General features: G+C 39.2%; 1 protein-coding gene across 1 annotated transcript in view; it reads right to left on the reverse strand.

Annotated features, from left to right (window-relative positions):
* Itga2 (integrin subunit alpha 2) overlaps window positions 1-10630 on the reverse strand; it is a 92116-nt gene extending 81486 nt beyond the window's left edge. The window contains exon 1 of the mRNA XM_048368171.1: window positions 10472-10630. Coding sequence (XP_048224128.1) covers window positions 10472-10547 — 76 coding nt within the window. The 5' untranslated portion in view covers window positions 10548-10630. The remainder of the gene's footprint in view (window positions 1-10471) is intronic.
* Window positions 10631-23493: the final 12863 nt, after the last annotated feature.

A 23493-nucleotide genomic window follows, 5' to 3' on the forward strand; every position in this document is an offset into this window, starting at 1 on the left:
CTGACTCAGGAGACTTATGTCTTCTGTCAACTTCCATAAAATAGTAGCCAGAAAACTAAACTAGTTTTGAGTAGCCCTGACAAGCTGAATGCTTACTCTTTTTTTAATTTAATTTTATTGTCAAGGTGATTTACAGGGGTGTTATTGTTACATATGTAAGGGGGTGAGTACATTTCTTGTCAATCTTGTTACCCCATCCCTCATTTTTCTCCCACTTCCTCTCCCCCCATGCTGTACAGTTAACTTCCAATGTATTGTCTTGTGAGTATTGCTGTTGCAATTGGTTTCCCCTTAATGTATTTCTCTTTGCATGTGTTACACATTACAATATGTGTTAGGCTAAATTCTATTTCTTTTTTACTTTTATGGATCCCTCGTTTTCTGAATGCATTCTGGTAATGCAGTGACAAATAAGGTAGACATGATCTTATAAAACATATGCAGTGGCACAGAGAAGTCTGAAGGTAATTACAGGGCTACATCAAAAGAACAGAAAAGATCTAGAAAGAGGTTGAGGGGGAAGAGGATGCCTGCACTGCTCCGATGCTTTCATTAATCTTGTTACAGGAGTGGTTAGATATTTCAAGACAAAAGGGAAACATCTTTAAAGCAAAGAAACTTTGTCAACAAAGTAAAAACAAACTAATCAACTAAAGGACTATTCTGACAAATTCATGTATACTTACCACTGGAGTGATTTTGACTAAACTAATGGGAAAGGATGTGGAATTTCTCAGTTTGACATTCCTTCAGAAAAAGTGCCTTCCATCCTACAGTATGGTAGATGCAGACCTGGCTCATGTGTATGTCCCTTATTCAACACAATGGGTCACAGGAACAGTTGGCATGGGGGAAGATGTTAGCATATCTTCTCCATGGTCATAGGCACTAATAGGCACTGAACAGAAGGTGACCTCTCTGCTATGGAAGGGTCCAAGTGAGAAGTCCAACTCAAACTGGATGAGGAGTGCATTTGCTTGCAGATGTGTTAGGTCCTCACTGAAATCAAGGCTTCAGTGATATGCACAGTTACATCACTTCAGACAAATGGCAAAGGTATATGATAATAGGGCTGTAGGGTGCTTGATTTTGTCTTGTTTTATTTTTTTGGCACTGACATTTGAACTTGGGGCTTCATGCTGGACAATGTTTGTGTACATGGAAGCACATCTCTAGCTCTGTTTTTGCTCTGATTAGTTTGAGATATGATCTCAACTTTTTTTTTTAATTTTTTTTTTTTTTGGCCAGTCCTGGGCCTTGGACTCAGGGCCTGAGCACTGTCCCTGGCTTCTTTTTTTTGCTCAAGGCTAGCACTCTGCCACTTGAGCCACAGTGCCACTTCTGGCCGTTGTCTGTATATGTGGTGCTGGGGAATCGAACCCAGGGCCTCATGTATATGAGGCAAGCTCTCTTTCCACTAGGCCATATCCCCAGCCCGATCTCAACTTTTTGTTGGCCTGGACCAGAATTCTTTTTTTGTTTTCCTCCAGATATGAGATGACAGGCATGAGCCACCACACCTAGCTTTTTCTGTTGAGATTGGATCTTGTTAATTGACTAACTTTGGGGCGGGGGATGGAGGGGCCTGGGCAGTCTTCTTTATCTCAGCTTCCCTAGTAGTTCAGATTGCAACATGAACCACTACACCCACCTAGCAAAGGCTAGGGCCCATGTGAATCTTAATGCACTTGAAGGCTAGCAGAATGACAATAAGTTTGATTATGCTGAAGTATTAATAAGAAGGATTAATAACAATGTTTTGATAACAAGAAATTTCATTTACTAACCATTTTCAATTTTGCATTATAGCTTAATTAGGATTATGTATATATTTTTATGTTGAAATAGACGTGAAGGTCATATATATTCAGTGCATATCCTGTGAAACTAGGAAAACTGAGTGGAAGGGTGAGGTTGGGATGGAGGACAAAGAATGATAAAATGGATAATAACAATCAAGATACACTGCACTTATAAAATGAAACGTTGGATGGTAAACTCTCTGTACAATTACTTAAAGATAGTTTTAACAAAAGGAAGAAGTAAAGGTCATATAAAACATTATAATTTTCAGGCTAAGTTTTTCTTTTGTTTTTTGCTCCCAGGAAGCAATGTTGAAAAAGTACATAGAAAATTATCGTGAAGTATCTATGTTATGCAATAGCAATCACAATATTATTTACAAGTGGTTGTAAAATGCAAGAAAGTTCATAGTCTAACCTTGAGTAGGCATCCAAGAAGCTATTTGGTTAAAGGAACTGAATGTAACTGATAAATGATTTGGAAGAGAGCTGTCTACTGATCTGACCCAGAGCCAGCTTGTGTTCAGTCTGCATTTTACATGGTATCCATGGAAATGAGATCTGGCCTACACAAAGACAAACAAGAAGTCATTTCTAATGAAGTGGAAAAGTGACAACTGCCAGCGTCCAAGGCTTCCGTCCATGCAACAGCTCTGCTCATGCTTTTCAACACACAAGGAAACAATCTCTAACACTGACAACCCACTATTGAGAACTTTTATTTCTATGCTGTGTTTAATCATTAACCTCATTTTCTTACAGGAAGCCTTTCAGCAACCCAGATTTTATGTGTGGTTTCTGTAGTGAGAACCATCTCTAGTCTCTTCAAAGTAACTAGAGGATGAATTGCAATCACTTTTCAGAACATAGAATAATCATGCAGTAGTCTTTGCTGATTATATTGCAGTTTCTATTAATTATTTCGACAACTGAACAGGTAAGTCTCTCAATGGAAGCAGAATACATTTCAAAAACTATTTACACTGCAAATATTCTATGATATAAAGACATTGACCAAGTATGCAGTTTGTTTGTCTGGTTACTAAGCATAACTTATAAGTAGACAAATCAGCAGACACAGACCAGATAAAATAATTGAATATATACAATTGGAAGTTATTGTGGCTCTCACGAAATAAATAATAAACATCAATGTATTTTCTAATTTATATGATAAGATGAAACTGTTTTAGATTGCCTGAGACAGATCCTGACCTACCCAGAATAAAATGCTTTATTTCGTTACGACTAAAACCTGTCAAAGCCAACACTAATTTTCTATGATAAATGACACTGGTTACTGATTACTGCATGTTACCTTCTGAGTACTGTAAAGATGATCTAAGAGAGCTCTTTTCTGCTAGAGAGGAATAATTAAAATGTGAACTGGAGAAACATAGATCTACATCTCTAAAAGAACTGACTAGTTTTCTTTCTTTTTTCTTGGAGGAAATCTCACTAAAGCATATCCATTGGTTACTAGAATTGGAATGCTATTTTGTATTACATACACTAACCCCAAAATATTAATAGCAATGACTTAGTGTGGTGAGGATGTGCTGAAACAAGAAATACATAGAATGGATCCTCTCCATCTGTATATTGAAGTATAGGAGGAATCTTTTCCTGGGGCTCTTGCTCTCATCCTCCACTTTGTTTCCTGCTAATTCTGCTTTTTTCCCTTTTTGTTTGCTTGCGTCACCTTCACCTCCCTCTCATCAATTCATATGACTTCTCCATCACATACCCCAGAGCCTAGTTCATTGTCCTTCATATGACCACATATAGATTCCAGCCAGGCACTCCTGTGCCCCCTAAATGGGCTTTCTGCTCTCCTTTCTCTCTGATATTATTCTTCCCAGGCATTAAAGGCCCTCCACTTTGCTTAGTTTCCCTTCTGTTATGGACCTCTGCCATTTGCAGATGCCTCAATACAATTTAAAAATGAACAAGTATATTATGCAGTATCATGCTAAGCAATACAAATTCAAAAATCTCATTAAATAATTGTATGCAAGTCACTATCTGTTCATTTGTTTTCTTGGTTGCTTACAGAGTCGTTTTCCCAGCTTTCCCTTCTCACCACTCTGACCTCCTTTGTACCACCAGACATTCCATCACTACCTATGTTTCCTTACTTCGTCCAACTTCTAAGCCATTCCATTCAGGTTCCTACGCTGGCATACCTTGGAGACTGCCCTTGCCCAGACTGTCAGAATAACTTGGCTTCTTTGAGGAAGTTGAGGCTGATGACCAACTCTTCTTTCTCCAAGCCCTCTGGGGCTTCCCAATTTGTTCAGTCTTCTTTCAGGTTTTACAGCTGCTCCTCCCCCTCCAATCATACCTCCTCTTTCTAACTCACCATCTAAAGCAATTGCAAAGTTGTGACCAGCAGCCTTCTCTAATCCCTCTTTCCTAGCTCATATAATCAATACTACTTCTTCAATTAGTCTTTAGATGTGAAGCTTCTGGCCAGGCATGTACACATGATGTCTCCAACTCAGCCTGTCCAATTAAACTTTCTTTCTAGTTGGCCTCCTTTAGCATCCCATGTAACAAAAAAAATTGTACGATAGGCATGTTCCATAGTTTCTATACTATAGTCATTACAACATCAGAAATTCAACAGAAAACTCTAAAACTAAAATTGATTCTTTCCTAGATGATACTGGTAATTTCTATCTTGGCTCCATTCACCTACCCTTCCTTCACTGTAAGCCAGTTTTTTGAGCAAGTTATTTCTTTTTTGCTTTAGACCTGTTCACTGTCCTTAGGATAAAACTCAGTTTCCTTTATCATGGTTTATAGGGCCTAGGGCCAGTGTCTATTTACATCTCATGTTTTGTTCTCTTTGAATAACTTGAGCATCTTGTTCTTCTGCTTTCATTATATCAGTTTCCCATTCATGAACCTACATAGCCAGGTATCATTGGCTCATGCCTGTAATCCCAGCTACTCAGGAGGTTGAAATCTGAGGATCACTGTTTGAACATCTAAGTGACTCTTTTCTTTTCTTTTTTTTTCAGTTATGAAACTTCAATTCCGGGCCTGAGCACTATCTCTTAGTTCTTTTGCCCAAGGCTAGAGCTCTACCACTTCTAGTTTTCTGGTGTGTAATTGGAGATAAGAGTCTCAAGGCCTTTCCTGCCCTGGCTAGCTTTGAGCCACTATCCTCAGATCTCAGCTTCCTGAGTAGCTAGGATTATAGGTGTGAACCACCAGTGCCTGTCTCCAAGAGACTCTTTTCTCCAAGTAAACATCAAACAGCTGGAAATATACTTCAGTGGTAGAGCACTAGTGTTAAGCAAAAAGCTAAGGGACAGCACTCAGACTTTGAGTTCAACCCCCAGAACCAGTACAAAAACAATAACAATAAACAAAAAGCAAACAAAAGATATCCTACATCTAATGCAGCAACGAGGAGTTGTGGGTCCTGTTGCTATTATATTCTTCTCTATTTCATCTAACTATAGTATGACTAATAACCATTCAAAGTGGAGAGCTAGACTCCATGTTATCCAAGGTCCTCCAGGGTTGACCTAATATTTGAATGATTGTTTTCTATCCTCATGAAGACCTCTCTGGAGGTTTAACACCAATGCATTCTAGTGTTGTTTCTCCATTCCCTGAGTTCAACAGTTAGCTGCTTTACTCATTGATTATATGTAAATATAGCATCTGTTAGGCTGTAGAAACTTACATTATAGCTCCTAGTTATATAAATATTTAATTTTTAAATTATGTAAAAAATTTAAAGATGCTGTCAGAAATTGTAAAGGAATTTAGAAGTTCAAAGACAGTACAAAGTACTGATATTCATTCTATTTTTCTGTGACACTACCCAGAGTATATTAGTTTTATCCATAGGCTAGCTAACATCAAGATTGTAAGATGGCTGTAGCTGCTCAGAACTGTAGCTGTTCTGAAGGCTGACAATATGCTTCTTACCAATGTACCCAGATTGCTCCTATTCCCCATGGGCCAACACTGAATTCAGAGTGGATGTCTACTTCGAACACTGGTATGAAACATGACCCTATCAGATTGTCACTGGGTCAACAACCTGCTGCCTCCCTTGAATCTCTCCTAATTGAAATAAGGTACTAACTTGAAAAATGAGCTTCTTTCTGCTAGAAAAGAAATAATTTTCTTTCTTTACATTTGAGTGTTACCTAATAGGAAATCTTTCTAGACCACATTTTGGGTTTTCTTTGATTTGACATTATGTCTACCACAGTGCCTTGAATAAAGTAGGTACAAGATATGATCAAACAGAGTATGTTTTATAGCATTCACTGCATCCAAATAAATAATACCTTTCTATATAATCAGAAGGATCCCATGCTTATGATATCAGAATTATGTAGTCATTCTGTCTATTCTTCCTGATAAATCAATGTCCACCATGATAACTAGAAGAAAATAGGCCAGAGAGTCTCTACATCTTTGATTTGTTGCCTAGAGAGACAAGCCTTTAGGGTTCTTCTTTTGTGCTATGCTTTCTGTCTTAAGCTGAGTAGGGCTGCTAAAAACGTTTGGCTTTAGCAGTTACTTTAACATGTTACCAGGATAGTTTTGGCTCCAAATATTTTTCCCATTATCCCTGAAATTCCTCACTTTTAAACATATAAATGGAAAATACATCTTTATTTCACTCAATGCCTAAAATTCCATCATTAGAAGCTCATCTCTTTACATCATCTTCACCATTTTAATATGCCCAGGAGTGATAGTACATGAAGACAGAGAGCTGTCAGGATTTACGTTAGAGAGCATGCATTTCCACTGACGTAATCTTGGTGATGAAATCTATCTAACTTGGTGGTCATCTCACTAGGCAAGACAGATAACTCTGGAATTTAATGTGTTAGGAAATGGAAGGAAGTGGTGGTAATATTTAAGCACTCACTTCCAAACTTGATGATACACCAGAAATATATATGTGTATGTGTGTGTGTGTGTGTGTGTGTGTGTGTGTGTGTGTGTGTGTGTGTGTGTGTAGAGAGAGAGACAGGCATACATGGTTGTTTGAAAATTTGAAATCTTGAAGCCCAACTAATGAATTTCAGTCCAATAGAGGCTCATTGGTCAGAGCAAAGCTTAAGTACAGTTGAGCATAGAGAGACGGTAAGCAACAAGGGAGGCAGTTGCTATAATAGAAGGTGGCCTAAGGCCATTGATGGACTAAGGATGAGGGAAGGTAGTTTAGATTGAGCAACAGAAATGAAAGATTCCATCCTTCCAAAAATAAAAAATAAAAACTTTCCCTATACAATAACTGTGTTTGTAGATACTCTCTTCTACAAGTGGAGAATGGTCAGCTTCAAAAAGACGTGAGAAAAAGAAATCAATGCATGGAAGGTCTAAGGTTTAACCTGAAAGTATTCTATAACTCCAGACATGACATAATTATGTACTCAAAACACACCATGGAATATAGAAGATTTAGAGAGAATACATGTGTTCATGTATGAGAGAGAGAGAGAGAGAGAGAGAGAGAGAGAGAGAGTTTATATGGGAGAGGATAAGACAGAGAAAAGATTAGATAAGTGGGCTGTGGCCAGATAACAAAAAATCGTTTTTAAAGCCAGCCAAGAAAATTGGACTTTACCCTATCTATGTCAGACATAGAGACCCCAAGCATTTGAAACAAAGGAGTGGAGTGATTAAACACAGATAAATATTTCAGAGATAGCATTGACGAAAATGAAAACAATGAACTGGACAGATAAGAAAGAAAGAAAAAAAAAGGAAGGAAGGAGAAATAAAACAAAACAGAAAAGCAGCTTAAATGGTCGAGTAGTCCAGATCTAGAAAGATGAGGACAGATATGCTGCTGCAGAAGGGAGAATGGACTGAATGTGGAAATTGACTGGGAGAATGAATACAGTGGAATGAATCCTTGGCTTCCTTATTTGCAGGGCAGTAGTAGACAATAGAAGAGAAAGTTCTGGAGAACAGGTGTTGAATTCCATTTAGAAAATGTAATTATAGAACATCCAGATGGAGAGATCTGGTGGTTTATGGAAATGCTAATCTAGAACTTAGAGGACGGATGAGGCTGATGGTCCTGACTTGGGCCAGAGCTGCTCCAGAGAGAACCTAGAAAGTGAACAGGGGAATCCGGGGTGAAACTCTGCAAACACCAAGAAGAAATGGGCCAAGATGCATCGCTGAAGGAGACAGAGGGCAGGAAAACAAAACAGAGAGAAAACAGAATCCAGAGCTGTTGGATGTTTCAGAAAGAAATTAAAGAGTAAAAGGAAGTCACTTTCTTATTATGAGAAAAATCAGAATGCTTACTGACCAATGGAAAGTTACCTCAGGGAGAGACTTTATTCAGAGGGCTGCAGAGGTAGTAGGAAGGCATGCAATTTCAAAGTCAGGTAGGGATTCTTTGGCCTATAACACCCTAGGGAATACACAACCTCATTCATTTTAAAGTTACACTTGCTTCTCCCCTGGTAAGACATTTATGTAGCTTCCCTGTTACCTAGACCTCTTACCTATCCTCAATCTGCCTGGAAGCAATGGAAGTGGTAAAATTGGACTAAACCACGAGTAAGGTATTCTTTTATGGGACTGTGAGAAGTTTTATGGAAAGCAAACACTCTTGTGTTAAAATGAGCTTTGAAGGGAATGTTTCTAAAGTGGTTTGTGTGTATGCTAGAGAGAACACAAGATGTCTAAACACACCAACACACCTTTTACAGCTTAACTTCTCTGTGTCTGGATGTCAGGATGACCCATGATCAAAACTTACAAACAATGATGTCTATGTGTGTTTAATGAGGATGCATGCTTAAAAATTTGGCAGGGTAATGTCAAAATTTTTTTCAGTACTACTGAGCTAGAAATTTCAATTATTCCTAGTAACCCTAGATACCCAAGGTCAAAAATATAATGCTGCTTCCCTGAGAACCTCAACTGATATCCCAAATGGCAAAATTTCAGTATATGATTTATTACAATTTACATGATTTAAATGAAGAGAAAACATGTTCCTTCGGTATACAACTAAGTGGAACAAGGGAAAGAAACAAATGCATTTTAAATCACAGATTCCTGCTTGTGTTGAGTTGTCCTCAGAAGCTAAGTGAAGACTGGAATCTTTATACCTGACAGTAATACATTCCAGTGGGGCGTTTCCCACTGCTCTGCCCAGAACAAGCCCCGACACTTCAAAGATTAGAAAATGATGCTCTATTTCCGTAGCTTGTTTTAATACCAGCAATTAAAAGAGACAAAAAGCTTGGAATTGTATGTCTTTTAACTCTTAGGAAGGTTGTTGAAGGTGTTTGGCAACCAGTCTTCAGTGTCAACTTCCACTGGCCTGAAACCCTGAATTAGAGTCCATGATCCTTCAAACCAACACTTATGTCCCCAGGGCAATGTATCTGAAACCAGTTAGTAAGTCGAGCAATGCTGGGAATCTGCTAGAAGATGGAGACCCTTGGCACTTTTTTTCTCTGTGTATCTTTCCTGTAGTAAATGCCACAAGGGTTACTTAGATTTGCTTTTTTCTACCATAAAGAATAGGACTGGCATAAAAGAAGACATTTGAGGAAATATTGCAATATTCAATATTGTATAAAGATTTTAAAGGCAAAGATCACTTTTTGCTGTTTGTTATCTTACTAGCAATCCCAACTCCATAATAACAGTCATGGCTTTATCTTTCCTGCAGGAGACTAAGGTTCTTAGACACACACTAAAAGTCCGCCAGGCTGGCCCACAATGGCTCTGCACCCCAGCCGTCCCTCCTGCACTCCCAGCAAGAGGAAGCCAGGCCTGGAGCGCGCCTTGCACACTGGGCAGCCCCTGGAGCTGAAGCTCTAGCGACTTCTGCTTTTTCTTTCTTTGGCGTCTAAGATGACGACAGTGGAAAGAACTGAGCGGTGATCACATTCTTTGAGCACACGGCTTAGAACAATAAGAGGAAGGCAGAAAGGAAGGAAGAATTGCCCTCTGCCAAGGAAGTCTTTAGAAGACGCTTGTTCTCCCTGTTTTCTATGGGAAGAAACACCAGGGCTCGGTCCTGAATTTAAAATTGGGGACTAGGAGTGGTGGTGGTGGTGGCATCATTCACACCATCGAGGTGAAAAAAAAGGCATTTTGGAATCGCATCCAGAGAAACCTTCCTGGAGCTATGCCTGGATGCTGCAGGCGCACACAGGGTCTGCCACCTGATTCGGGGGTCTCCCGGGCAAGTGAGGCACCTGTCTGAGCTAGAGGAAGTTAGACTTCAGGACCTGCGGATCTCTAACCACCCACGAATTCCAAGGACCTGTGTGTGTGTGTAGCCAAACCGCCCCCCACCCAGGAGATTTTGGAGTTTTTTTTTTTTTTATGATACTTGACAGGGGGCAACATGCATTCTGATCACTTCAGACACCCGACACCCCCCCACCCCCGGCGGGGCAGGGATGATTGTGTGTGTGTGTGTGTGTGTGTGTGTGTGTGTGTGTGTGTGTGTGTGTGTGTCTTGTATGTGCGCAAATGTCTCTCTGGGAAGCTGCAGTGGCTGGAAGCCCAGGTCCACGTGGATTCAGAGCAGAGAATCCGCCCAATGTTCTCATCTCTGCAGACCCCCTTCTCCTCTGCCCCTGGGTCCCTGGGACTCTGGCTCAACCCTCTGCTCCCTGACGCACAGACTACTCCACACTTACCTGGACTGAGCGCTAAGATCAGCCACAGCAGCCCCGGCAGCTGCCGTCCCGTGCGCCCCTCGGGTCCCTTTCCCATCGCGGCTCCAGCACCGCAGACTCTGGCTTCGCCCGGGGTTTGCAGAACCCTGCGGCCCCGCACAAGCTCTGCGGACCAACGGCTTCCCTTCCCGTCCGGGAGAGAGCTAGAAAAAGTTGCTGGGCAGCTTAGGCAGCTCCAGGGACCGCCCAGCCCGCCCCTCCCTTCCCCCTCCAGCCTTTCAAACACGTCTGCCTCCACCAGACCCAGCAGAGTCCCAGATGGTGTAGCCCTCGGGCTACACCTTCCCTCCACCATACCCCGCCCCCCAGCCGCACCCCCATTCCCGCACACTCCCCCAGCCCAGGTCCTGCAAGCTGTGGAGGTGGGGGCGTCACCCTGACAGCCTTCCCGGCCCTGGCCAGGCACACGTGCTAGGGCAGCGCAGGCCTGGTCACTACTCACTCCTGACAGCCTGTGCTCTCCAGGTCCACTAGAACTCCAGTTCCTCTGCAGCACTTTGTGGCACCCCAGCCAAGGCCAAGAGGGAGCCTTAAACCACAGTTACTGGGTTGTAAGGCGCCCCCCTTTCTTTGCCTTTAGCCAGGTGAAGGGACAAAAATAGGCTCTGAAGAGCAGGTTAGAAATAACTCCTTGGGAAACACAGACTCCTATCCGAAGTTATGATTATCTCCAAGGGACTGTTTAAATGCCACAAAGACAAAGGTGTGTGTGTGTGTGTGTGTGTGTGTGTGTGTGTGTGTGTGTGTGTGTGTGTTATGGAGAGAGAGAGATGGACAGAGACAGAGAGACAGGAGACCAACACAGAGACAAGAGAGAGGGGAGAACAGACTGATAATAGAGATGGCGAGGAGAGAGGAGCAGAAGAGAGAGAAGAGACAGACATCATTCATTTCTTTCCCCAAAGGAATGAAGAACAAAAGAAGTGAATTGATTCCCGAGTTTAAGTGATTTATGTCAGGACAGGTGACAGGAGGTCATAGTGACTTTGTGACTCTCCATCACACCTCGACTATTTTTTTTATTCTGTCAGTCCCAGATCTGGAAAAAGAACATTCAATATGAGATTAATTAATCTATTGAAATACTTTTCACCTTTTCTGAATTCATTTTCCCCCTGCAATAATCCTCAGATTCCCAACACACTGCGGAAACCAGGACTCCTCAGAGATTATTCTGTGAAGTAACCATACCTTCTCATTAATTAAAGTTGTGCATCTGGTCATTATTTGCACCATGCCAAATCTTTCTGTGTGTCCCCAGAACAAGACAGCATGACCACAGTCCTATCACTAAGCAAGCAAAGTGCTCCCAGACAGGAAGCATTGGTTTAACAGGTAGAAATCATATCCATCATATGACCACAGCTATAACGTCAACAACTTTGAAACCTAAAACACATAGCTCCAGGTACTTTCCTGTTTTCTTACCTCTCGCTTACTCACTCTACCACTCATCTGGACACACTTGAAGGTACTTTCTATGTTGTTGTTAACCTGTCTGTGATACGGCATTGCTTACTAAGACACCACCATGACCTGAGTGTTCTTAGGTAGTGGCTCATTAGTGGTGACACACAGAACCTTCTCCTCATAGACTTCTTGCTGGAAATCAGCCAGATTTCAGCAAGATTAATCTCTGTCTGTTTCCTTCTGAGTCACTGAAATGTGTGTTTGGAACAAACCCTTGTTTGGGAGGCAGAATGGCTCCCTTAATATGCTTTCTCTGTGTGTTAGAAAAGAAAGGGCACCCTTTGCTTTTGTCCTCGGAACTGGACACTTTAACATTACATTGTTACAACGTACAGAATAAATTAGGAGCTGTACTTTCCCAGGGAAGGTCTTTATTTTATTTTTTAAGGAAAACAAAGAACAAACCTGTGCCTTATTATAAGTTATAGAGCCTGAAGGGTTCCTGACACAAAGCTTTGTGAGAACCCCTGTCTAATTCTTCCTTGGGGCTATCCTGCTTAGATATCAGAGGCAGAAAAGAAGGAAATTAGCCTCTCACCTTTGGCCTCAAACTGGTAAAGGACTTTGGTTTTGTGATTATTTTGTTCTTTAAGAAATTTAGACAGACCATTCTTCATATGTTGTATGTGTATTAATTAACTTTTAAGCTATCATAAACCTACTGCATGAAGAATGCTTTTCATGAAAAATAATTATATTTCCCCCAAATAAAAGAATCCATGAAAAGAGTGCCTTTATTGTACATTGTTTGTCATTTCCCCCCAAATATATGACTTTAAATAGTCATGGATTCTCATATATTTTGGCCTTCAACTATGGTGACATACAGTTTGAGTCAAATTATACTGAGGAATGTGCTATCATGTGTGATCTGAAGCCATATCAATGACTTACTTGCTGGGTGGCATTAAAATTCAGTTACCAGTAGCCATCATTGTTTTGGCACCATCTGAGTAAATAGTAGCATAGTTTTTTTTAAAGGCAAAGAATATGTCAATATTTTACTAAAAGTAACAACTCTCTCTTTCTTTAAATCTTTCAAATACTATTTTAAGGCTCTCATCAGACTTTATACCATGTATACAGCCTTTCCTATCCTCTTCATTTAATATCATTTATTCCTTCCTCTTTCTTGGCTGGTGGCTCACTTATTACCTTTTTTCTTAATGCAAATAATTTTTCTTGTGCATGCAGTAAATATAATGTCTTTACTTGGGCAACTCAGTTAAATACCATATTTATTAAATCTTAGTTGCTTCTATCACAAATACTCCCAGTAAATGTTAAAATGAAATTCTTAAGACTTTCATATTTCCCCTTAATATCCACAAAGAACTGTGAATGTGAAACTGTATGTTTTGGGAAATTTGAAAGGAAGTGATTCCAGAACCCTCAGACGTTACCAAGTGAATTTAAGACGCCTATGAGTGAAGCTGAGTTCGCTGAAACTGAGTCACTCAGCCACTTACTTCTAGGCACTCCTCAAATTGCTTAATATCCAAAAATAAAATAATGCTTCCAACTTCGAAATAAGCAAAATAAATAAATAAATGCTTTCCACTTTCTTCTTCCTTGAATCCATCAAAACACTTACATATTTGATTCATACCTTCTAGCTCTATTTGGGTTGGTATTATCTATTTGTCTATCTATCTATCTATCTATCTATCTATCTATCTATCTATCTATCTATCTATCTATGGCTGACCAGTGACCATGATCCTCCATCCCTACCCATGGGGATTTCTTAAAGTCCTTCATGTGTCTTCATCTAGAAGTTATTGAGTCACATCACCCATTTGCCTCATTACTCAGACAGACACCTGTGTGAGACTGAAACAATCAGATGTCTTCCTGGCAAGGATTTTTATTCAGGTTCCAGAAAATCCCAAATAGGCTGAATACATGCACTAGGAATTTATGTTCACTTGTGACAGTCATTTCCTTTAACAAGTTTAGAAAGGCCAATCTGCAAATGACACAAAGGCTCTTCCATCAGTGAATAAAAGTGATATTTTGAATCAATGAGAAAACAAATCATATCTTCAGACGTTCTGGAAAATAAAGTGAGAATAAACTGTACAGAATTTTTGTGTAATGGAATTTAGGCCCAGAGTTCCTGGCTTCCTTAGAAACACATTATGGCTTTAAAAAAAAATGAGAAACTGAGCTATACACACACACACACACACACACACACACACACACACACACACACACCTCTTTTCCAGAAAATGTTTCATCTCATTTTTCTCTACTTAACATGTGCCCTTCCTTTCACATCATCTGAAATCAGTTTCTTCATTGAACAACCTCTTTTACTTTCTAGAACTTGAAGAGATAACTTTTTTATCTTGTCTATTTTCTAGTCATTCAGAGACCTACCTACAAAATGTCTCTGTATTTTCTCTTTTTTCCTTAAGCTCATCTGAACAAGTTTCTAGTCCTTGTACTAGAGTACTTCTTTGCTTATGAAAAACTCCTAAAAGCATTAAATATTTCTCATTTATTCATTCTTTGTCTACCATCCCTAAAATAGAATCTGGCACCTAGCTGATGCCCAATATATACTTGTTTTACTAGTGAATAAATGTATTTCTTTAATGAATAATATCTCCACTTAAGATGAGTCTGAAAAAAAGAAGTTTATCTCTTAGAGCATGGAAAAGCACAATGAAGGGGAAACATTGCTCATATGCACTTAGCCATCATTTTAAAGAAATATAACATGTGATGATTCAAGGCTGCTTAAGGCTGTCTCTGGAAACATGTTTAGATATTTTTCTTGAAGAAAAGCAAAACCAATCTTATTTTAACTAGCCTAAACCAATGTGCTGTTAATTGAAAGGATGTGGAGAAATTTCAGAGAACTCAAAGGCATCAATTATAGCTCGGTCTAAGTACCTAAAGAGAATACAAAATTATGAAACCACAACTCACTCAGCCCGAATTTTAAGCATTATACAAATTCTCAGCTTTTCTCCTATGTGGACCTGATCCCTTTTCTCTATAAAATCCTTTCCTCTTTCCTCATCATTCCCCTTGCCTCTAACTTCAGTTTGCAAGTGCTCTGAGTTTTCCAAAGCCTCTTTATTCTCTGAATTCCAAAAGACTTCCTCTTCAGTTTGGCACACCCATTAAACCAGTCAAGACAATTGGTTTTCTTTTAGTCCTCTGCCAAGAACATACCATCTTTAGGTAGTTTTAATGTTTCTCTGAAACTAAGACCCCGCTCCTTTCTTAGCCACTTTGCTACTTAGCTTTTAGTGTATCTCAGGGGTGACATTAACATCTATTTTGTTTGAAGTAGTTTTGATTCTACCATTTAAACTAGAGTCTGTCCTTTCAGAAGGAAACATATTTCAAATGTTTAACATAAAAAACAACCACAGAGCCAATATTACCATTAGCATTTATTTGACAGGCAGACCAAGGAGATTTGTTTATAAATAAAAAAATATGCTCAATAAATCTGGTAAAAGAGTCTGAACTTCAGTTTTTCCAAGAATCTCAGTCTAAATTGACATCTCAGTATTTTCTGTTTCTATAACTGCCTATATTATATGGAAAGGTACTAGCTTCTCTTCCTAGCTCACAAATGTTGGCAACTTTTGTGATCTTCTCTCATTTTTATCCAGGATTCCTGTATAACACTATTCTGAACTTCCATCTCTGTTTCTCATAGATTTTCATGAGGTCCTTTTACTTTGACCCTTTACTAGGATTAAACCACAAATCTTACAGTAACCATTTTTTATAATTTACTTATACATGATTATGTGGCATCTACCATGTGCAAATTAGTGGGATAGCTAAGTACCATAGTGAGAACTAATATTGATTATCTGCAATGGCTATCTTTGGTGCCCTTAAATGAGAATGGCCAAGAAACATATGAAAAAGTGCTCTACATCACTGGCCATAAAAGAAATGCAAATCAAAACAACATTGAGATCCCATCTCACCCCAGTAAGAATGTCCTATATCAAGAAAACTAAAAATAACAAATGTTGGAGGGGATGTGGCCACAAGGTGACGCTACTTCATTGTTGGAGGGAATGTAAACTGGTTCACCCACTCTGGCAAGTGGTATGGAGATTCCTCAGAAGGCTAAACATACAGCTCCCCTATGACCCAGCAGCCCCAATTTTGGGCATATACCCAAAAGACCACAAACAAGAACACAATAAAGCCACCAGTACAACAATGTTCATCGCAGCACAATTTGTCACAGCTAGAATATGGAACTAACCCAGATGCCTCTCAGTAGACAAATGGATCAGGAAAATGTGGTACATATACACAATGGAATTTTATGCCTCTATCAGAAAGAATGATATTGCCCCACCCATAAGGAAATGGAAGGACTTGGAAAAAATTACACTAAGTGAAGTAAGCCAGACCCAAAGAAACATGGACTCTATGGTCTCCCTCATAGGGAATAATTAGCACAGGTTTAGGCAAGTCACAGCAGAGGATCACAAGAGCCCAATAGCTATACCCTTATGAACACTTAAGATGATGCTAAGCGAAATGAACTCCATGTTATGGAAACGATTGTTATATCACTGTTGTAACCACTTTCAACGTGCTATGTGTAACCGTGGCTTCTATTATTGATGATCTTCTTGTATCCCCTTCCTGTGGTATACCTGCACTATCTCTGTATCTTATCTGAGTACGTTGGAAACCGTGTATACTAGTATTAGAACTAGGAAAGTGAAAGGGAATACCAAAATCGAGAGACACAGGGTAAAAAAAGACAAATGACTACAAAAGCAATACTTGCAAAACTGGTGTAAATGAACTGAACAACTCATGGGGGGGAAGGAGAGGGGGAGAAGGAGCGGGGAATGAGGGAGGAGGTAACAAACAGTACCAGAAATGTATCCAATGCCTAACGTATGAAACTGTAACCTCTCTGTATATCAGTTTGACAATAAAAATTTTAAAAATAATTAATAAAATCTCATTAATATATATTGTATTTGGAGTTTTACTTTAGCTGACCATATGATAAGCAGAAAATGTATAACTCAGTCTCTTTGTGCCATTTAGTGGAATGAAACAGCATATATGTACATTTTCTTTTGGTTCATGATTATGAGAGTTAGGTTATGAATTTTTATAAAAGTACAGTTACATGAAAGTTTGTTTGTCATTTCTAAACTCTCTAGATCTGTAAGTGAAATGTAAGGTTATTGAGGCCTACATTAAAAGAGAACCACTAGTTTTCATATGGTAAGCTTTGTAATACAGTTCATTTCTTTGTATTATCGTGGCCTACGGCATATTGACTTTTGTACTTTTTTTTTTTTTTTTTTTGCCAATCCTGGGGCTTGAACTCTGGGCCTGGGCACTGCCCCTGAGACTGTCTGTGCTCAGGGCTAGTGCTCTACCAGTGAAGCTACAGTACCACTTATGGCTTTCTTTTTTAAAGTAGTTTATTGGAGATAAGCATCTCATGGATTTTCCAGCCTGAGCTGGCTTCAAACACAGACCCTCAGATATCATCCTACTGAGCAGCTAGGATCACAGGTATGAGCCACCAGTGCTGGGCACTTTTGTACTTTTATCACTGAACATTTGCCAGTCTTTCTCTGATCACAAATAAAGTCCCATTTATGTAAATACCCAAATGCCTTGCTCTCAATGTTCTCGCTTGCATATGTAAGGCCATCCTTCTCTGAACTGTTATTTGATATGATCAAGCTGGGTTCTATTGCTTGAGGCCCATTCACAAATCTACTACTAAAAGGATGAACATTCCTGTGCACTGCCAGAATTTGTGATGATACGGAATTTTTGATGTTCTGCTCCGAAGACTGCCTTTAGATGAAGAGTCTGTTGCTTTGCCTCAGACTGACATTCTGTCAGAGAAGCAAGCTTGCTTATGTCTACTGTGTGCATACAAATCAGTATCACATTCCTGTCACCATTTCCCACCTCATTCCACACACAGGTGGGGTGGACACCTACACACAACCAGGATAGATGTGTCATCACGCATTCAAATGAAGTTACCATATTACACATTATATCCAGAAACACAGCCTGACCTTTGGCTGTATTTCTTAGTTTGACTCAGAATATTTTCCACCATGTTTCCTTGCTATTTGAATTCTGTTCTCTCCAGTTACCACCTTTCCTAAATGCATAATCTTATATGACATGTACAACTAAATCTAGCTCCAGCCATAACCCAAACCCCTGCCATATGCATACATGCACACACACATATATATAGCTAGTTAGCTATATGTATATGTATGTACATGTGTATATGTATATATGTGTATATGTATATATTTATATATGCACGTCTATACATATGTACAAAAGTACATCTACATTTTAATATACCTTTTTGTTTGTTTGTTTTTGTTGATCTTGGGCCTTGAACTCTGGGTCTGGCTGCTATCCCTGAGCTCTTTTTTCCCTCAATGCTAGCACTCTACCACTTGAGCCACAGCACCACTTCTGGGTTTTTCTGTGATTCATTAGAGTTAAGGATCTCATGGAATTTTCTGCCCTGGCTGGCTTTGAACCATAATCATCAGATCTCAGCCTCCTGTGTAGCTAGAATTACAGACATGAGCCTTGAAGGCTAGGCTAATATATATTTTTTTGAAGTGTAAGATTCTAATAGCTATTGTATTCAATGGCTGCATTGATTTATAACTCACTTTTGTTCAACTTGATAAATTTTTTATTATATATTTATTCTTTGAATAAACTTTTAAATAATATTCACATGCATAATTGTGTTAGTATGAGGGGCATTTGTGTATTCAATCCTGAGTATTTGTTTGTGTAGTTGGAGGTGTTATTTAAAGGAAGAAGCTAACTAGAGGATTTTCAAACTGTGTCTACTGACCTATTCTGAGACACTGCACATCTACTTGAGTCATAAACATACAGAGAAGAAAATTTTGCCAGGACATGGTTAAGGTATAAAATGTTGATTCAAAGAATAAGAGAAAATCTAAGGGCTTAGATTTATTTGAGTAAAGCATTATGTCGGTTCTAAATCCCAGGGTGAAAAAGAATCATATTTAGAAGATGGCAGCATAAACATGGCAAAAATGGCAAAACGATCTCAGTGACAGAGTAAATCTCAGTTCTATGTTTTAGATGTAGAGAAAGTTGAGAGATGTGCACTGTTATCATTTGAGAAGACACATGGCTAGATCATGAAACAGAGGTCACCAAGCATGTTCAGGTGACCATAAATAGAGTGAGGAAAGATAATTCTTTTTTTTTTCTTTTCTTGGCCAGTCCTGGGCTTTGGACTCAGGGCCTGAGCACTGTCCCTGGCTTGTTTTTGCTCAAGGCTAGCATTCTGCCACTGCCACAGCGCCACTTCTGGCCATTTTCTGTATATGTGGTGCTGGGGAATTGAACCTAGGACCTCCTGTATACGAGGCAAGCACTCTTGCCACTAGGCCATATCCCCAGCCCGAGGAAAGATAATTCTAAACTGGGTGCCATGGCACAAAATCTGTGTTGAAAGATAAAATTTTCATAGCAAAGAAGCTAAAGAAATGGTGACATTAGGACATCACATCCATTGATACATTGGAATGACCCCAGGAGATCAGAAGAAAAGACTAGTTAGGCCAGGAGTTCCTGCAAATCTCTCTATATAGCTTGAGTCAGAATAATCCTGTTCTAATGTTACCATGTACCTGAGTGCATGCCTCTGGCTGAGAACCTAAAGGCTACATAATTCTCTTGATGTCATTGTATGCCAGTTGCTGCATCTTTTTTCTCACAGTACGTTTTCATGCTCACTTTCCAAGTTAGGCTTTTCTGATACAGTTTTCTCACTGGTTGTTATTATTTGTAGCCAAACCAACCAAACATACTATTATATATCATGTCTGGCTACAGAGATAAACACAGTGATGGAGATAAGATTGGTAAGGAGGACCACTGCCAATAAGAAAAGTTAAATCTACTACTTCTCCAGGTCCCATTCTACATGCTGATATACCATTTAATTTTAACCTAAATGCTAACTGTTACAATATCTACATGGTTAAAAATGCAGAAGCACTTCTATCAACTGTGATAACAAATCATGACTATTTTTCAATAAAATATTTGCTAATGCTCATTGAAATAGTACTTAAAAAAGATAGTTCAATAATTCAAATAAGTTACTGGTGGATAAAGGAAAATCAGTTATTTTCTTTTTTTGGGAGGGGGGCAGTCCTGGGGCTTGGGACTCAGTGCCTGAGCACTGTCCCTGGCTTCTTTTTGCTCAAAGCTAGCACTCTACCTCTTGAGCCACAGCACCACTTCTGGGTTTTTCTGTTTATGTGGTGCTAAGGAATTGAACTCAGAGCTTCATGCATGCTAGGCAACACTGTACTGCTAAGCCACATTCCCAGCCTAAACAGTTCTTTTCTTGCCTGAAATTAATACAGAATTAAAAATAAGCATCCAAGAGACTGTTCTGGATAGGGAATTATGATGGGACAATGATAGAATGATTTGACTTCCAAGAATGCTGTATCTAATTACAATGTTAAGTTTATTTTACTCTGGATTATCATGACCTTTAAATTTCCATTGTGGAGGTAAGGAAGTAAATATTTAGAGAACCAAATTTAGGCAACATGTCAGAGCAAGAACATACCTTAAATGGCAGGGCTGTAACGCAAATTCAAATTTCCCCACCTCCAATCCTCTTTCCCACTCTGTGGGCAAATTATGCTTGGAAGACCAAATCCATGACCATACCCTTGCAAACCTTTCAGGGCAAAGAATCTCATAAGGGTAGTTGGCCATTTATGTAGCCTAGGACTTTAATGCATTTCTGCTTGCGCTGCTCAGGGCATGTAAATAAGTTCAATTCTGGGCCTGAGTCTTTCCCAAGCACCATATTATCGTAAAGGAAATATAAATTGAGAAAGTCCATGGTTTAACAACCCACCATTGCACACAAGTATCAAAGGCAAGGAAAGATAAATCACAAAATGTGCAAATAAATATAGTAAATATAACCATAGCATACATATGCACAATGAAATATTACTTAGCAAGAAAAATTTTATTTATTGCAATACGAATGATCACAAATACATTTTGATAATAATAACAATACTATGTCAGGCACAAAAACCTACATATTTTATGAATTCATTAGCATGACACCCTTCAAAAGGTAAAACTAAAGGGACAGAAATTCTATCAACTACAGATGCTGGAGACGAGCAGAAGTTGACTAAAGGGGGTATGAGGACATTTTTAGGGGTGATGGAAATGGATTGTACTTGTAGTGCTGGTATCATGACTATATTTTTGTAAAATCTGTAAACTGTGAACTTGAAAAGGATACATTTTGCTGTATGTAAATTAGATCTTAATAATCACAACTTCAGAATTTGAAAAATTCAGTTTAACCTCTATAGAAAAGGAGGTTGGCAGAATACATTCTGGGATAGGTAGTATCATCTGGGGAATGATCTGCAGTGGAAGTGGAACTCCGGAGGCAATTTAAGGAAACAAACAGCCAATATTAATGCCACAATGTCTAGGAAAGGAGAGAGACTCATTCTTCATATTTAATCACTTATTGAAAAGGCATTTTTAATCCAAGCATATTTTCTTGGCTTGAAAAGAAATTGATGAAAGAGAATGGATATCTCTTTTTACAAGAGTGGAGGGGGTAATATTTAAACATAACACAAATGCCTTTCTGCAGATCTAGGTAGCTCATGGGCACCCGAAACAGTCCCCCTTCCTCCAATATTTCTCAATCCAGGGATGTCTTCCCAATAATGCCATCAAATAAAATTCAATCACCATTCACTGGGTACATCTGATGTTCATCCTCATTTTTGCCTTTGGCTAACTTCTTCACTCTGTTCAATGAGGCATGGTCCCTTCTTCACACTGAAGAGCTCCTGTTACACTCTACAGAACATTTATTTATGGAAACCTGTTTTAATCAATCACAGCCCAGAAAGCTGAGTGAGGAAAAAACAGACTTGCCATAAATCCTGCCTTCAGAAAGCAAACTGTCAGCTGAGGGTTTCTTACACTTATGTGATAAGGACCAGCCTGGACTTTCACTGTGCAGGTCTGAAAGATTGGCTGGCGAATCTGCTGATGCCAGTTTACACTTGGAATTGAGGAGCTCATGAGTGAGACCGATTATTTTAATAGAGAAGACAACAATGACCCGGAATCTGGGACAATGGACTACTTTGGTTGTAGAAAAGCATCTGGACTGACTCCTGTTGGAGGGCTTCAATGAAAAAAATGGGTGTCTGTTGGTGGTGGTTTTGTTTCATTATGCAAGAAATGAGAGTAGCAGAGTGATTGAGGGGACCCCAGGGCAGAAGGAAGATCCTTTCACCTACATTTCAGAAGAAGAAATGCATGGCATCTTCATTTTGAGGACACCAGAACACAGTAAGAGCAAAAGAGAGAAAATGGCAGATTCCATTTGACAATTGAGAAGGTGCTGTTCATGAGCATGGAAGGCCTTAGCTCATTTTCAGAAAGAATTGGAGAGAGGTTATTTTTAAGGGCCAAGAAGACTACAGATTGTAGACAAAATGTTAAAAGTATCCAAAGATATTTGTAACTGTTAACAGGTCCAGTTTTACCTTAAAATGGTCTGAAATACTAGTAAGTACATATGCATAAACCCAAAATACCATTTAGAGTAACAAGGACTGAGAGTGACAGTCATTACCCCTAGAATTCAGGGGAGGGAGAGATGACAATGTACCATGCAGTAGACTTCCTTGAAGGAAGACAGTGAGCTTAAGACTTGACATTTCTAGAGAACATATTCTTTCTCTAAAGAACTGTTAGAAAATAATTTATTTCTGATAAATTGTGATGGGAGGAAAGAGTGAGTCATTCTTAATTTTCAGGTATGATTTTGTGTGTTAGTCAGCTTTCAGCCACTGTGGCAAAATACCTGAGATAATGAATTTCAAGGGAGAACAAGTTTCAAAGATTTCAGTCCATGATCACCTGGTACTGTTGGCAGTATTATGCATCATGGCAGGATCATATATCCAGGAAGCTTTCTCACCTCATGGCAGCTAGAGAGGACAGGGGTTTAAGACCCAGTATCCTTTTTATCAACATCCCATTGGGAGTATCTCCAATGGCGTGACCTCTGTGCTCTATTTCCTGAAGGTTCCATCACCTCCTAATCATGCTACAGACTGGGGACCAAATGTTTAACATATTAGCCTGTGTGGAATAATTTCAACCTAAACTATAGCATATTACTTGCATATACTAGATAAGGAATGCACATTGAAATAATAATTTAACTAGTGACTAATATACTAAATATTTCAATGTATAACTTTTAGAGTTTTCCATATGCTTAGAAAGTTAAGAAAGGTACTAGATAGATTCATGATGTTTGTGTTCAGTCATCTTAGAAAAGTACAAGCTCCCTTGAACATTTACAGAGAAGTGGAGTTGCACAAGCTACCAGAGATTATTTATGGGTTGAAGTTTTGTCCATATAAAAA

This window comes from Perognathus longimembris, chromosome 19 (assembly GCF_023159225.1).
Source record: "Perognathus longimembris pacificus isolate PPM17 chromosome 19, ASM2315922v1, whole genome shotgun sequence".
Classification (NCBI taxonomy): domain Eukaryota; kingdom Metazoa; phylum Chordata; class Mammalia; order Rodentia; family Heteromyidae; genus Perognathus; species Perognathus longimembris.